We start from the raw sequence: 15,473 nt of genomic DNA, 5'->3' as shown, positions 1-15,473 counted from the left end.
GTTTATGGCAAACTTTCAAAATGCAAGCAGCCTGTTAAAAATTAGATATCAAAACGTAAAAATTGATTATTGAAATTCATAATTGTTTTATTTCATTTCATAAAGATTCGCAGTCTACTCTGTAAATAAATAAATACATCGTATAAACATTTTCTGCCGTTTTCATCGATCTTAAAAAAATAAACGCTGAACATTTATTTTCGTCAACCACTGGAACGATATTTTTAATTTGTAGCTGAACAATTTTTATTTTGCATAGAGATTCAAAAGGTAAGGGGCTCAATTACTGTAGAGGTACCAATTGCTGTGCCTACATTTATTATACTTATTTTTAAAGCATAATGAATATTTAAAAAAAAACATTAAACTTTTTCATTAAAATCATTTAATATGTATGTTATGTTAAAAACAAGCATAATTAATAGGCACAGTAATTGGTGCCCTCACAGTAATTGGGTCCTTTACCCTAGTTACTAAACAATTGACACGAGCTCGTTGCCAAACAGAGCTCGTTTTCGCCTGAGGTCTCGAAAACAGGGATTAAATCGTTCATGTACACTAATAGTCGACCTCTACGGTATTTATCGTTCGACAGGGAATTAGTATAACTCTATCAAGCGGGCAGAAACGTCGCGGCAAATGTGCGTCGTTGACAGATTACCGAAACAATCGAGGTGAATCAATCTGACGTAAATGAGAACAGAGAAGTTCGAAGAACAGGAATAAGTATTTAAAAAATGGCTGTGCAAATTGTCGGCCGTCGTTTCAAATCAACTTCGAACATCCTCGACGAAGTTCGAAGTGACAAAATGGTGGGCAGAACACGAAACGTACCAGAAGATCGCTACAGAACTTACACTTTCAATGATCTGCAACAGGAGAAACGAAAATTCGCGAAGAAACATGAACCGAAGAAATCGCAAAATCTTCTGAAGAAGCTTCTGGCATCTTTAGAAAAGAAAAACGAGGCCTGCAAAGCCGATGATGAATTCTTCGCCGAATACTACAGAAGAAATGATTACTCGAACCCTAATTCGGATTGTTTGGGCGAAAGATTGCAAAATATCGGAGAAACGAGTGAAAATTGTCAATTTTCCAAAAAAACATTTTTCGTTAGTCGTTGCAGGCCTGGTTTAGATTCCAAGAAACTGCCAGTTGTTGAAAATAGGGAAAACAAGGAATTTTTGCCCGAAGATCTCACAATTGACGATAAAGTGGAAAAATTGTTGCAAAGACATAGCGTGGATTTTGCAAACTCGAGACGATTCAGAAGAACTACGGATGATTTGAACAGGTGCACTTTGGAGAAGATATTTACAGAATGTAAACAGGAGATTGGTGTAAAGGACTCGAGAAAGAAACATGATCGAAAAAGGTCCTTTAAAGATTTTTTGGGGTCTATGATGAAGTGGAAGAAGTCGGGCAGAAAGCAGAAACCACGGAGATACGCATCCTTCGATCATTTGGTGGATAACACGGAGATTTTCTACAAGGAGAATGTTAAACAATTGTCTAGGGCTTCTTCGTTGAACGCTGTTGTGCTCGAGGATTGCGAGGAGGGAAACGTACTTCAGGTAGAGTAGAGAAATTGTGTGTGTTATGTAGAAGATGGTTTTTGGGACATGCTAATAGAAAAGAATTTTTTTCTGTACTTAAAAGATGGTCTAGAATTTTGAGAAAAAATGATGAAATACAGTAGAAGTGCAGCTAACATTTGCATCTTGATTCATTCGAATATCTTGAATAGTAACGGAGAAAAATATTTATAAAGTCAAAGGTTTTTCATACTAAAATATAAAGTTTGTATGTAGCATCCAAAAACCACTTTCGAAAAATAATTTTTTTCTGTCATTAATTCATGACCCAAAATTTTGCAAAAAATGAATGAAATAGAATCTGAATGTACTTACCATTTGCAGTTCAATTCATTCGGATATCTTGTGTAGTAACCGAGAAAAAAAATCACGAAGTTAGGGGCTCCCAGACTAAAAATCAATTTAACATACATCGCCCAGAAATCGCTTGTGAAAAATAATTTTTTCTGCTTTTAATAACTAATTTAAGATTTTGCAAAAAATTGCTGATTGTTGCTTGAATGTACTTACGACTGTAAAGATTGAGTAAATTTCATTTTAAACAAGAATAAAGTGTAGTAACATCATTCATTTCTACAGCTTTATTATTTTCACTTTAGAAACAGTACGAGGCCAGTAATTAATTTAATATGTTATTATGTTTATAGATCAAGACACGGAAAGCAACGATACACCCTATTTACGGTGGAAAAAGAAACGAACAGCTTCTGGAGGTTCTCGCGAGGAACAAGGAGAATCAGCGAATTTTCGCGATGAATGGAAGCGTGGAGAACCTCGTCAAGCCTTCGGCAATTAAGAACATAGCGAAACGCCTTTCCCAACCTCCGGATAACTCGCGAAACGACGGCAGAATAACTACCCGATGGAAATAATTATTAACGAAAGGGAACGGTGCTGAAACGAGAACTATCATTAATGGACCGTGGATTCCATGAATCTGTACTATTCTGACTAAAACGCCACGCGCATATATATGTAGACGTAAAAGTACCAAAAAGTTCCTTTGGAAGTCAATAGATCTATTAACTGTTAATAAAATTCTTGTTTGATTGCATTTTTTGAAAATGAACTGGTCATAACCTATATATTAAGGTATACATACATAGTATATTAAGATCAGATCTCGAAAATTAGACCTACGTTAATTTACATATATTTGTACATTGATTGTTATTTTTGAAAATTGGTTAACTATAACCTATATTTGTACAGCTCGTGAAAATCGGTCCGCCATAACCTAATTTTGTACAGCTCTTAAATATCGATCCACCATAACCTATATCTGAGTAGGCATTAACGCCAGAAAATTAATCTGCCATAATCTACACATATTTATACAATAACTGTAATTCTTGGAAACTGTCCCTCCATAATAAATTCGATTGTCATAACCTATGTATACTTAAGTACACACATCCTGAAAATTCTTAACTTATCATTTAAATTATATTTCTAAGTGATACAAAACAACGATGAAACCTGTGAAAATCGTCTATCGGTTGTCGAAGTGCAAGAAGAAACTAAATAGTTGTTGAACAATGGTATTCTTATTGACTCTATCAATAACAATGTTGAGAACCACTGCTGCGGCCAGGTATTCCCCAGTATTCCCGCAGTGACGACTGTCTACGTGAGAACATTTGATGATCGACCGTACGGGCTGTGCATGTGACATAGTGTCGAAATAAATACATGTCAAAACTTGTCAGGATTTATCACGGTTAACCTTCGGTGACGCGTATTATAGTGTTGTATCGTCACGCACGAGACCCCGACGAACTATGCAGGAGTTTCCGTACGTGTTGTCAGAGTACGAGGAAATCAATTCTCTCCTGTACAAACCTATCAATTCTACCCAGCGGATCAAGGTACTTTATTCAATTATCAAGCAATTTTTACATAATAAACAAGAGTGATTACGCCACGCGACAGTCACAATACCTGTGACACCTTTATCGATTAATGCTCTATTGTTCTATTGTTATCGCGTGTACACCCATCCACAGTTCACTGTTACTCGGCTTGTCAAGTTCGAGTTAATTGTCATTCGATTGTTCCGATAACCGGAGGAAAATAATTCTGTCTTTCTTTATCTGCGAATATGAATGTTATACTAATGACAGAAAATGGTAAAAATATTAAACGGTTTCATAACCTGACAACAAACTGTATGCTCATTAATTTACAGTACACATGTTTCAACGCGTCCTCCAACTATATCATCCTAGGCTCGACCAGCGGCAGCATCTACCTGTTTTCAAGGAAGCCATGTTCCTTTCTGCAACTAATACCACTATCAGTAAATTGGTTCTTTTAGATTAAAGTCCATTGCTCGCTTAACAATGCATATGAAAAACACCAGACCAATGTCAACGTACTCATTCCTATCGAAAGGAGGAAAAAGGAAAAAGGAGAGTATCGATGCTGTGCTGTGATAGGCAGATATATTTGCATTTGAACTACATATAATAATGTAAATGCATTAACATCGGTCTGGTGTCGTTCATGTGCAGTACTATTAAGTGTGCGATGGCCCTAAAGGTATAACAACTTTATAATTCCACACTAATTTCCACTTACTTTCCTATGAAAGGAGGGAGCTGTCTCTCGAGTTCTGATATCACCTGACGAGAAAACAATTGCATTAGCCACTGTGCGTGGAGCGGTTTGTCTAGTATCATTGAAGCCCACGCCAAAACTAATAGCAGTATCGACAGAGCACATAAATGAACAGATTAACAGCCTTTGTTGGAACGACAGTAGCTCCGAAGTGTATGCCGGGGATTGGAATGGTAAAATCTCAGTTATGGTATTGTCAATTTTTAAGGTGAGCAATACGTTCAATCTATATGCATGTAAACACATAAACAACTATGTACTGATTGAATAAAAATGATTTCAGGTCAACGGCATGTTTCAAACACCAGCGTGCGCCCTAATGGACCTTGATTCAGCCATTGTGCAGCTAAGTTTCTCTTCACCTTTGTTATTAGCATCGACCTTGACGCGTTGCTACATTTGCGATACTGTACAAGAACAGTATAAACAGGTGGGGAACAAGGCTCGCAACGGGGAATTCGGTGCCTGTTTTTACAAGACATATTCTACAGAAGATACCAGTACACCAGTTGCTCAAAAGGAGGAGAAGCTAATGAACAGAAAGCGCACCTTCAGTTTAATTCCTGAAGGCAACAGCAACGTACAGGAGGAGAACTTCCCACAGATATTCTGTGCTCGACCAGGCTCCAGACTGTGGGAAGTTTCCGCGAACGGGGTGGTGATGAAAACTCATCAGTTCAAAGAGGCTCTGGCTATCCCGCCTGTAAAGATATGCAAACCTAACCTGAGAAAGTCCACGTACCAGAAGCAAATGGAGCAGACGACCTGGACACCGCAATCCGTCAACTTCACACATTTATTCGTTACCGCGAAGAAATATTTATTTTCGTACACTTCCAGAGGCCTATACATACTCGACCCGGTGACCGCGACCGTGATATTGTGGAACAACGAATTTTCGAATATAACCATGGCAGAGACTGTCGAGAACAGGATATATTTGATGACGACCGACGGGGAGTTCCACTGTTTGACTCTGTCCTTCTTAGACTCTTTAATACTGCGATTGTACAATAGGAAAAGCTACTACGAATGCTTAGAGTTATGTCTGATGCACAAAGTACAACTTAGAAAGCTAGTGAACAGCTTGGAGATCGGCAAGGTGTGCGACGTGGAGAATAGGTTGCAGATACTCAGGGACGACGAGCTGTCGACGTTGCTGCACCCTTTGACAAATCTTCTGGACTCTAATTCGAAGGCTAGTCCCAAGAAATTAGACTCGGGGATTGTCGTGGTCAATTCTGGGAACTTAAACGACGAGGAGACTTTCAGGCCCAAGTCTGCATCTCATTGCTCCAAGACTGAATCGAAGGAGGAGACCAACGAGGTTAACAGACCTGAAGATGCTAACTGTAACACAGCGCATGAGGAAAATAATGTTGAAGAGGTACCAGAGGAGTTAGATCCGAACAGAAGTGCGATGCAGAAAATACAAGCAGACTTGGAAGCTGTAAACGCTCTAATTGGGAATATTAGACAGTCCATGAGCGAGGGGGAGTTAGAAAATATAATATCAGATGTTGATTGGAGAATGAACGTGATCAAAGACTTCTACGAGACACTGACTGACTTGAAGAGCTTCCTATACGAAATATTGAGGAGTGCGGAGCTGTATTACTTCAACACTCTGTTGGAGAACGTCTCGATGCAACTGCTTCAATCTACAGATAATACGCACATTGTGAAACAGATAACGAAAGCCTTTGTCAACATAAACGCTCACAGCTGCAGAAGATGTACCTGTGGTAGTCCATACTCAATCAACGAATTAGCGGAACCAAAGTTCCTGGGGGTTGGTAGGGCCCTTCTCAGAAAGTTCGCGAACGAGAACCAAGAACAGTGTGTCAATTTTTGCAATAGTGTACCTTACATGTGGAGGGAGTATTTACCAGTATGTGCAGAGCAGAATGGTATGCTGAGTGATTCGCTTCGTCAGTGCCTTCAGATCAGAGACACTGTTGCGCTGTCCATGCTTTTGCCATTGTTGGATGGAAAACTGTGGAGTGTTTTAGTGACGTTGGCGAAACAGAGTCAAGAGGGACAGTGTCTGTTCTGCGGCAATTATATTAAGCATGGAAACGACGTTGCGTTAGAGTCGATAGAGTGGAGCGCTGTGATACATGAAATCATAAAGAAGCAGGGACCTGATCTCGCCATGGCACTACTAGTTAAGTTAGAGAAGGCTGTTCCAAACATTTCTATCGATAAAAGGTAATCTTTAATTAATGGGGTGAGTCGTATTTTTCATAATTCGAACATGAAATGTAATAGCTATGAATTGTTGCAGCGTGTTCCAGTCACTTGTATTTACGAAAATCTTGTACCAGCATGGAATGAAGCGCACAATTAACTTCAATAAGAACAGTCTCGACTCGTCCGAGTATAACACAATGTGCTCAGCAAAGGTACTTGACTATTCAGCGAGAAAGATAAGAATTTAATAGGGTGTCTCATATCTGTAGAGAATTTTAGGATAATTGTACAATTTTTTAAAAAATTGTGTTGCTTTCTGCAGGTCCAAGACGAATTGGTGGGAGTCCTTGAGAAGGATCTAAGCAGACCTATTGGCAAGAATATTTTCGGCAACGGGGCACATCACTGGGGGATGCACTATCAGAACAAGTTCTCGACGTGTCCGTGCTGCACCCTGTCTCTGCAAACGCCGGTATTGTTAGGTAACAATGGAATCGCGATATTCGGTTGCGGTCATGCTTACCACGTGAACTGTATGATCGAGAAGAAGCTGACGACGTGTAATCTGCATTCTTAAATGTATATAAATACTTGACGAAAATAAAAGGAGTCCCGTAATAGAAAGTTTGAACGTGTTAGGCGATCGTTTGTAATGATTTTATCAAACGTTGCTCATCTAGTCACGAAGATATAGAAGACTTTTTGATACGTGATTTCGTAAGAATCAAAAACAATTAGTAGCTTTGTAAGCGTTCGTACAAATTTATTGTCTCCGTACAGGTCTCTCTCTTTCTCCCTCACAGGACAAACTTAATAAATAATTCATGCCCGAGTTTATTGTGATACGACTAAATGAATCTTTGGTGAAATACTGAAGAATATAAAATTACGCTTCGAATAAATAAATATTATATATATATATACAGATACATACATTCTTCGAGATAAATTATAATGTTGATGTTGAACTAATGATACTTCTAACTACTGTTGAGAATCAAGATTAATTTTATAGATTGAACGTTTCTTGATATCCGTTATAGTTTTGCTATGTACACCTTAGATTTATTTTAATATCATTTAGAAAAATAATGTTCACGCTATCTCTCTCTTCCTTAATAATCATGTACAGAATTTGTACCGTTCAACTACAATACTTAATATATGTATATATTTAATTAAACAATGAAATTCTAGTTTCAATTGAACACTTACCTTATTTCATAAATTTTATTGCTCGGTTTAACAAAATTTATACAGAATGAGGCATTTGATCCTATACTGGATGGAAAAGTAATCGTTGATCCTTTCAAAGGACTCGATCGGTACGAATACTCAATTACGCAGAATACTCAAGAAAGGAAAATAAATACGATCAAGCACTAGTTGTGTAAGTCAATTGAGTGTTCGTACGAATCATTGTTGGCCATGCATTCAGTATCAATTATGGCAATTAAAATTGATCGGGAAGGTCGACGTTGCCCTTGTAGAAAATTAGTATTGCTAGAGACCGTAACAACGGGAACTATCATTTTGGGTCTGTCATTATCAATTTTAGACTCAGCTGGCAATGAGGAGCTTTTTATGGGATATGATTCTACAGGTTTTAAAAAATTCGAAATACACAATTATTTATAGTGAAAAGTTATAAAAATATAAACGTAAACTTCAGAATATAATCATTAGTAATAATTTTGTAAACAGATAGATAAATAAATAAATACTTCGTACACACATTGTTAAATAAAACTGAAAATGCACTGGACGATATCAATTTTGGATTTTTCGACATTCTGAAATTGACCCTCATTTTTATTAAATTTTTCTATCATCCCTACAGTAAACAATCATGCATTTCGGATTTCTTAAAGCTCTTCGAAAATTTTTTCCAGCTACGTCTAAAATTGGCGAATTTCTGCCACTGCCTTTTCGATAAAGTTCGAACGCATAAACAAGTGTCTAACAACAGCGAATCTTTCGAACAAATTGTGTCCATCTCTGAAGTAACCTTGAACAAACAAAATCTGTTTGTTAACAAAAAACAGAGGGTGCTGAGGTCACATAACCTCGCCCAGGGTCATTCGAATTGTCTGCATGGACACTACAGCTTCACTTGAATTATATCGTTCGAGATCAATCTTGCGGGAAATATTGAATCCATTATATTATCCTGACAATAATATTTACGAATGCTAGCCACTACGGTTATGGTTAAACACTGCGTTCACCGTGCGATATACAGCGTGGGAGAAAAGTATTCGTGTACCTTTTATTATTCTATTAATGCTGTATCAATATGAAGCTTTCAGCATTGAAATGAATACTTTCTTCTCTCACTGTACGTGCAGGATTATTCACAAGTCTTTGAAAGGAAATTTTGAAAAATCGATAGTGTCGCCTCAATCTGCATAAGTTTGTTCTATATCGAATCTGCTCCGTATGGAATCGTACGAGATATTGTCGAACGTTTTCCAACCACCGTAAATGAATGCGAGTTTGTTTGGTAACATTCGTTTATCACGCAGAAACTGCAAGTTTAATTGATTTTAACCAGCGATCGTGATCGACTAGACAAGTAACAGCCTTTTTTCTGTCGCATGAGACTTACATCTATTACAAAGTTTTACAACTTCGATTAATTTATAGCTCTTAGTTGTTGCAATACAATGGTAACGAACCTAACGATATAAAATATCGACTATCGTTTTCTTTCATTGTATAAAACAAGATCTTTCATAGATATGGAATTACTTTTGATAGAATATATTGCGTTAAAGCTTCGCAGAGTTTGTCTACTGAGTACCGTGTGTTCGATTAGGCGAATAGATACTTCGGCAGGTGATTTTACGACTCAAAAATAAAGAATTAAGCAATTGCTTAGGAAACTCTGTTTTCAAATTATCGACCGTGCAAGTTCCGCCAATGAAAGCGCGCGCGAGTCGGGCCTCCGGCAATCGCGTGGCGCGTCATTACAGGCGCTCGAGTCTCGCGCGCCCCTATTGGCCTATCTTTAATCGTCGATAATTTAAAAACAGAGCTTCCGACGCGATTTCTTTATTCTTCAAAATCGTCTCATTTCGACTCATAGAATCGCTTACTGAAGCATCCACTACAATCGAGCACACCATAGAACTAATTCAAGTTAAATTTAATAAATCATCGATCGATAATTATCTGTTTAATACGATTAAAAAGTCTACTTCCTTCGACAGAAGCACCGATGGCGAACTTGTTTCAAGTCCGCACGGATACAAAGCGATGGAATTTTGATATTATAAAGACACATGGCATTCGTAAAATTATTGTTATGACGATGCTCAAATTTCTGAACGTCTAATCTACGATAGTTTCGAGTCATCACTGTCGGACGAAATTTGAACATTCGTTGGTTTGACACTTTCGAGAGATCGTGGACGCCAACATGTTAACGGCAAAAGGAAATCTCGTGGGGAAATAATATTGGCTCGCAATTCAGTAATCATTATAGTAATGTCAACTGGAATTGCGATTTTCGTCGGTTAACATGTTGGCGGCGAACCGTTTTGGACTTACACAATTAAGACAATTATCTAACTATAGACTAGACTTGGAAGGGCCGGGAGAATGTGATATAAGAACAAAATCTGCAGCTTGATTGTGCCGTCTAAAACCATCGGAGAGACTTGTCTAATCAAAATATTATACAGAAAAAAGATGGATCTATGGTGAGAGTCAGTTAAAGCTGTATTCAATTACACTTACCCCTCGATTCCATACATATCTCTCCAGGCAATTTCTAATTTTTCGTTTAAAGAAGATACAAAACATGCTATGCAGAAGAGAAGATAACGAAAAAGATCGTAACAAGTGATCACCGTATGATATCGTGTATACTCATACGTTGATCGTTGTACCCAAGAAAACCTGATCTCTAACTAAACACACACAGCATGATGCATTGTGACGCTTAACGTGAGTAGATCGTGGCGATTACAATAGACAGAAAAATGTTTCTAGAACTCTTCGTCCAATTTCTCAGTTCTGTGATTAATAAAAAAATCACAAGAAACGATACATACTCGATTTTTTCTACTATCTTTTTTCGACGCTCAGCTTGCAATATATACATTAAAAATCGCTCGATACCTTAATATGCTTTGTGAGATCACAGAAGAGAATTCATAACTTACACGTAACCGTTTTCTCGTTTGTTTTGCTTGTACTACTTAGTTTTTAAAAATTTTCGTAGTATTAAAAAAGTATATAATTCCTTCGTGCCATTGAAAGTTTGTAAAAGTGAGATAATATCAGCTGCTTGCTTCCGGTATGCGTTTTGAGCTCTAAATTTCTCTCTTTTTTTTTTTGAACGATTCTGATAAATTGAACATTCGATAATTGATCTAATACGCTAATTAATATATCGTTAGTTAGTGCTGACGCAATGCTTCTTTACAGTTTTTTTTTCGCTTATCTATATTCCTAGTTGCATTGGTCTTTTGAATAATTGATGTCTCTAAATGGAATGTGAAGAGTACTTAAATACTGAAAGACTTTTCAGCGTTTTTTCTCGTGTACTTAATCAACTTAGAAAACGATCAAGTACTAACAACTGTCTCTCGACTGTTTGCAAAGATTTCCCTTGACGCACGTGTCTTTTTTGGATTATTATGCTAAACTAAATCCTATTTGTAACACTGTTCAGTGTACAAAGCGCTTCTTTTTTTGTTTGTTTGTTCGTATTGATCATTCCAGGAACGGTTTCTTTTTATCCTCTCCCACTATATCCGTAAAATTATAATCCTTTGCTCTCTGCTTTTGTCAAATATTCTATAAATATGCGAACGAAATACAATCCCTAAAAGTCACGTGTGCTTATTAAATATAAATGATTAAAAAATAAAGCTATAGGTAAAGAGATCTCGTGGCTCTTTACGACTCTCAACGAGAGTCTCAAAATACTCGATCAAAATACTCGAATTATTCATTCAAAACGCAATTATCGTAATTGTTCGATAAATCGCTAAAAATCAATCGTCTAAAAGCCGAACGCATATGCTTCGCGTATCAATATTATTCCGTGAGCTGCGTTTTGAATGCACAATCCCTGTCAGCACGCAGAAAGATAATATGGTACATTTGAAACTATGAGACAAGATTTCTTTTTTTTTTTTTTTGAAGGTACGATGCAGTTCTTTTTTATATTATAAATATAAGGTGTGATCGTTAATTGCCTCGATCGTCTGGGTTCTCAGAGATGGAAAACTCGTCGGAGAAATTAAAGCTCGTTCAAGCCCACAAGACTACCGTACGAAAGTAACATAAAAAGTCAAAAGAAACGGAAACGGAGTTCTTCGAGCTTTGTACAAAAAGGGCTTTTAAGACTACATGTACATTCGATTCGCCTAAAACTACGCTTACATTCGAATTGTTGTTCTGAATGGTTTAGCCAAGAAGAATGAACGTCATTGTATCCTGGTGAATCGATGGCTGCACTATGCTTTTCTTTTAACGAATCTTTCTCGGAGCGAAAGAATACCCCAGCTAAATCCTTTGCGATCCCCCATTGTTTGTTGAGCCATTTTAAACGTAAACGAGTTGCTCCCTGTTGCAGAACATTTGCACAATCGTGTTTTAAAAGGGAGACACTGTTTTAGATACTTCGATGGCGTACTTTTTGGAAATCACATTGTAATTGATTAGCAGACTGTGGATTTTTAAAGATGCAACGAAATGTATACATAAATAATATTTGTATGGTAGGACATTTGTTTAGTTGTTCATTCGTTTTAGAGTATTTAACATTGAGTGAAACTGGGTGCAAAAAATCCAAAGTCTGACTATTATCGTTAGACTTTAGTATTTAATATAAATAATGGTTTCGTATTTATTCTTACACGTTAAGAATTATTTAGTGATTCTCGAATTGTTTTGCAGTATGTTAGATTCGCTGCTGTAATTTTAATACTGCATAACGTAAAAACTATTCCGAAACTAACATAGAAACCGTTCTTTCTTGACACGTAGACTGTACGTTTATGCATTAAAAATAGGCGTAGTTGGATGAAACATGAGAAAATAAGTAAATTTCATTTCTGACTCACGCATTAATGAAATGTTAAATTTTGTGTTAAAATTGAAAACGGAAATCGCAACAGCAATATAAATTTCCAAAGTATACTAAAGATAAGGAATTATTTAACAAATATATATCTTTGGGTATATATTATTAAAAAACAAATGGCTAAAAATTTAGATAGACACATTCTCGTTATTTTTATAAAGTAATGTAAAACTTTTAGCGCTCCGTAAAACTAGTGTTAAGCTTCCTTTTCGATGTAACGAACCCTTCAAAAATTTTACTAACAGACTTCCGGCAAATAAAGTGTTAGAGACGAGCGCATAAATGTCCCATAAAAATCTCTTTGCAAATGCGTGAGTTATTATACAGCTGTGAATGTTGCCATAAAACTTGCATAAACGTCCTCAGTCTATTTAACTTAATAAGAAGCTTCGAGACATCGCTAATGTACAAGATAAAACGATTAATCAAGGAAATATGCTGACTCATCTTTCAAAACGAAGTCTAAAACAAAGACCGAAATAAAGACACGGAATCGCAAAGGATTAAATGCAGAATAACTCAAACAATTGGACTATGAGTTGGTCATGCTAAAACCGGCGTAGGTCTTATCGCTAACCCGTATAGTATCTCAACTAGGGCTCTTACGATTACTCGGATTCACGGGTACTTGAGTATCCGAGTATTCAAATATTGACTCGATGTAAGACCAAGAATATATTCGAGTATTTTGATAATCGGTCAATTGAAGATTTGAGTACTCAGGTACTCATTCGAGTACTTGGATCTCAGCACTCAAGTACTTAGATACTTACTTGATTTCGACCAAGAGTACTTGTACTTTTCGATCTCATATTCGATTTTGTACCGAGCACCGACTGCTCGGGTACTAATTTGAATTCAAGTATTCAGCTACTCATAAATACATAGATACTCATCCAATTTAGATTTTTCGTTTTTAATAAACAGTTAATACTTTGAGTAATCATATTCGCGAGGAGCAGTCAAAATAGCTGCCATTAACCCCTTGTTACTACTAAATATGAATGTTATTAAATCCCTTTAAATTAAAATGGAATTCCATTTTTTCCTGGTGAATCATAAACGTCAAAGAGGTTCTAACCATAGTAATCACAAAATAAATCGTAGTGCAAGGGGTTAAGCAATAGAAATATCTTCAACAATGATCAGATGTGATTATCCAGTTGTTGAGAAATGATTGCGACCTAAAGTGGCAACTTCAAAAAAGTGCACCGATAGAAGGCAAATTAGCTAAGCGAACTAGCTACAACTATTTCCATTACTTAACAGGAGATATTAACGTAACTGAGCCTCCCTCCAAATGGCATTTAACCCTACTGAGTGATGACTAGACCGCGGATTTTATGCATTTATAATAAAAATGAATAGGTGAAATTTAAAACTAAGCATTTACGAATGTTGATAAGTTACCTTCAACTTATTGAAATTGATAAAAGAAACAGGGAAGTTTTTATCTGGCTCCTGTTACTTGTAATTCAGACAGAAAATTTTTATTTTGCATACAGATCCGCAGTCTACTGATGACCTAACGTACAAGATATGATATACTACGTGACGATTCGAGAAGATCTTAAACACTTGACACATCAACTGATCATGAAAGTACCTAACGCAGGAGAATATGTGTCAACGAAAGGAGGCGTAGAGGAGCTAGAGGGTCAGGATTCAGAGAAAGATGATAACGCAGAAGCGGGTCTCTAGCAAACGTTACAACTTTGTACAATATTCTCATCAACAGACTCTTGCGGTTTTCCAGTTTGAAGAATTTGTGAAGGAAGTTAACCACATGACCTCAAAGACCCTCCTATCGTGATGAATCCGGGTCTATTTTGACCCGATTATTTGATTAATCATAGTTTTTGGCGAATTAATCAAACGAACAGCTGCTACATTAGAAACGCCAGAAAGACTAACCTGTGTAACACGTTCGCTACCATCGTTCCACATGTGTGGCACCCACAATCCCATAGTTTAAATAAATCTAGTAAATTTGTTTTTCATGTAAGCTACTATTTAAAATCATAGAATAAGCATAATATTAACACTCGAGTGACGACTCTCCCGCACCATTAAAAATATTTTTTAAAGTATCACATTCGTTTATGTTTAATAAATTACTAAATATATAAGTCTTAGTTTTGTATGCATAAAATGAAAAAATCATATAGAATGGAAATATCCTAGGTCGAAAGAAACGTTTCGTTTTCGAGTTAAAATAGTTCTGAGTGCAAAGAAGATAAGTATTGAAACAAGTGGTGGTAGCGAACGTGTTCAAAGAGATTCCTTTAAAAATATATTTAAAAAAAAATTGATAAATAAAGTAGTGTACTTGCAGTTTTCTAATTTTATTGAGTATTCCGAGTACTCGGATACCCGTTTAGTAAGAGCTCTAGTTTTGACTATATGTAGAATGGCACATAGAGAAACATATATCGTTCCCGATCATGCAAACTGACGATACTCGTCAAAGTTATATAACTATAAAAAGCTCTCTCTCTCTCTTTCTCTCTCTTTCACTCTCTCCCTCTCTTTCTCACGGAATCTCCTTCGATTTTCTTTGGGACCAGGATTAACTATCCTGTACCGTGCTCTGTGAGTGTTCCTCGTCCGTTTCCTGGTACTTGTTAAAAGGTACCGGACGCTCAGCCCTTTGCGATCCTCTTCCCTTCTCATAGTCTCTAGAAAATGATCCGATGTATTAAAAAAAATCTTTCTCCATCTGCGAAAAGCTCCACACAAAGAAAAAAAAAATGAAAAAAAAATCCAAACGGAAACACGTTCACACATACAAATCATAGTAAATCAGTGGGTGTTACAGAGTCGCAGAAAAGAGATTGTGTCTCTCTCTCTCTCTCTATCTCTCAAAGAATATGTTCAACGCGTGACTCTCATTGTTCAAGATGCTCTCTTTCTCTCGCTCTCTCACTCGCAGAACGATAATCGTGGTCAAAAGTGGACCGTAAAGG

The 15,473-nt window shown here is 36.8% G+C and overlaps 3 protein-coding genes across 4 annotated transcripts in view; 2 read left to right on the top strand and 1 right to left on the bottom strand.

The window, feature by feature from the left end:
- The first annotated feature begins 476 nt into the window (after positions 1–476).
- Positions 477–3,098, top strand: LOC143355533 (uncharacterized). The gene is made up of 2 exons (XM_076790424.1): positions 477–1,574; positions 2,243–3,098. Exons 1-2 carry the CDS (start codon positions 738–740, stop codon positions 2,465–2,467), a joined length of 1,062 nt encoding a protein of 353 aa, XP_076646539.1. The 5' UTR covers positions 477–737; the 3' UTR covers positions 2,468–3,098.
- Positions 3,099–3,213: 115 nt separating this feature from the next.
- On the top strand, positions 3,214–14,587 carry Pink (WD40 repeat domain-containing protein pink). The gene is made up of 6 exons (XM_076790404.1): positions 3,214–3,463; positions 3,784–3,894; positions 4,189–4,422; positions 4,498–6,425; positions 6,502–6,619; positions 6,730–14,587. The coding sequence occupies exons 1-6, from the start codon at positions 3,377–3,379 to the stop codon at positions 6,982–6,984; spliced, it is 2,733 nt and encodes a 910-aa protein (XP_076646519.1). The 5' UTR covers positions 3,214–3,376; the 3' UTR covers positions 6,985–14,587.
- Cpsf6 (cleavage and polyadenylation specificity factor subunit 6) overlaps positions 10,108–15,473 on the bottom strand; it is a 24,482-nt gene continuing 19,116 nt past the window's right edge. For both annotated transcript variants that reach the window (XM_076790418.1, XM_076790413.1), the window contains one exon: positions 10,108–15,185. In XM_076790418.1, coding sequence (XP_076646533.1) covers positions 15,077–15,185 — 109 coding nt within the window. In that variant the 3' untranslated portion in view covers positions 10,108–15,076. The remainder of the gene's footprint in view (positions 15,186–15,473) is intronic.

This window comes from Halictus rubicundus, chromosome 7, assembly GCF_050948215.1.
Source record: "Halictus rubicundus isolate RS-2024b chromosome 7, iyHalRubi1_principal, whole genome shotgun sequence".
Lineage (NCBI taxonomy): Eukaryota > Metazoa > Arthropoda > Insecta > Hymenoptera > Halictidae > Halictus > Halictus rubicundus.
Note: the sequence above shows the minus strand (reverse complement) of the source record. Positions and strands in the feature narration are given on the sequence as shown.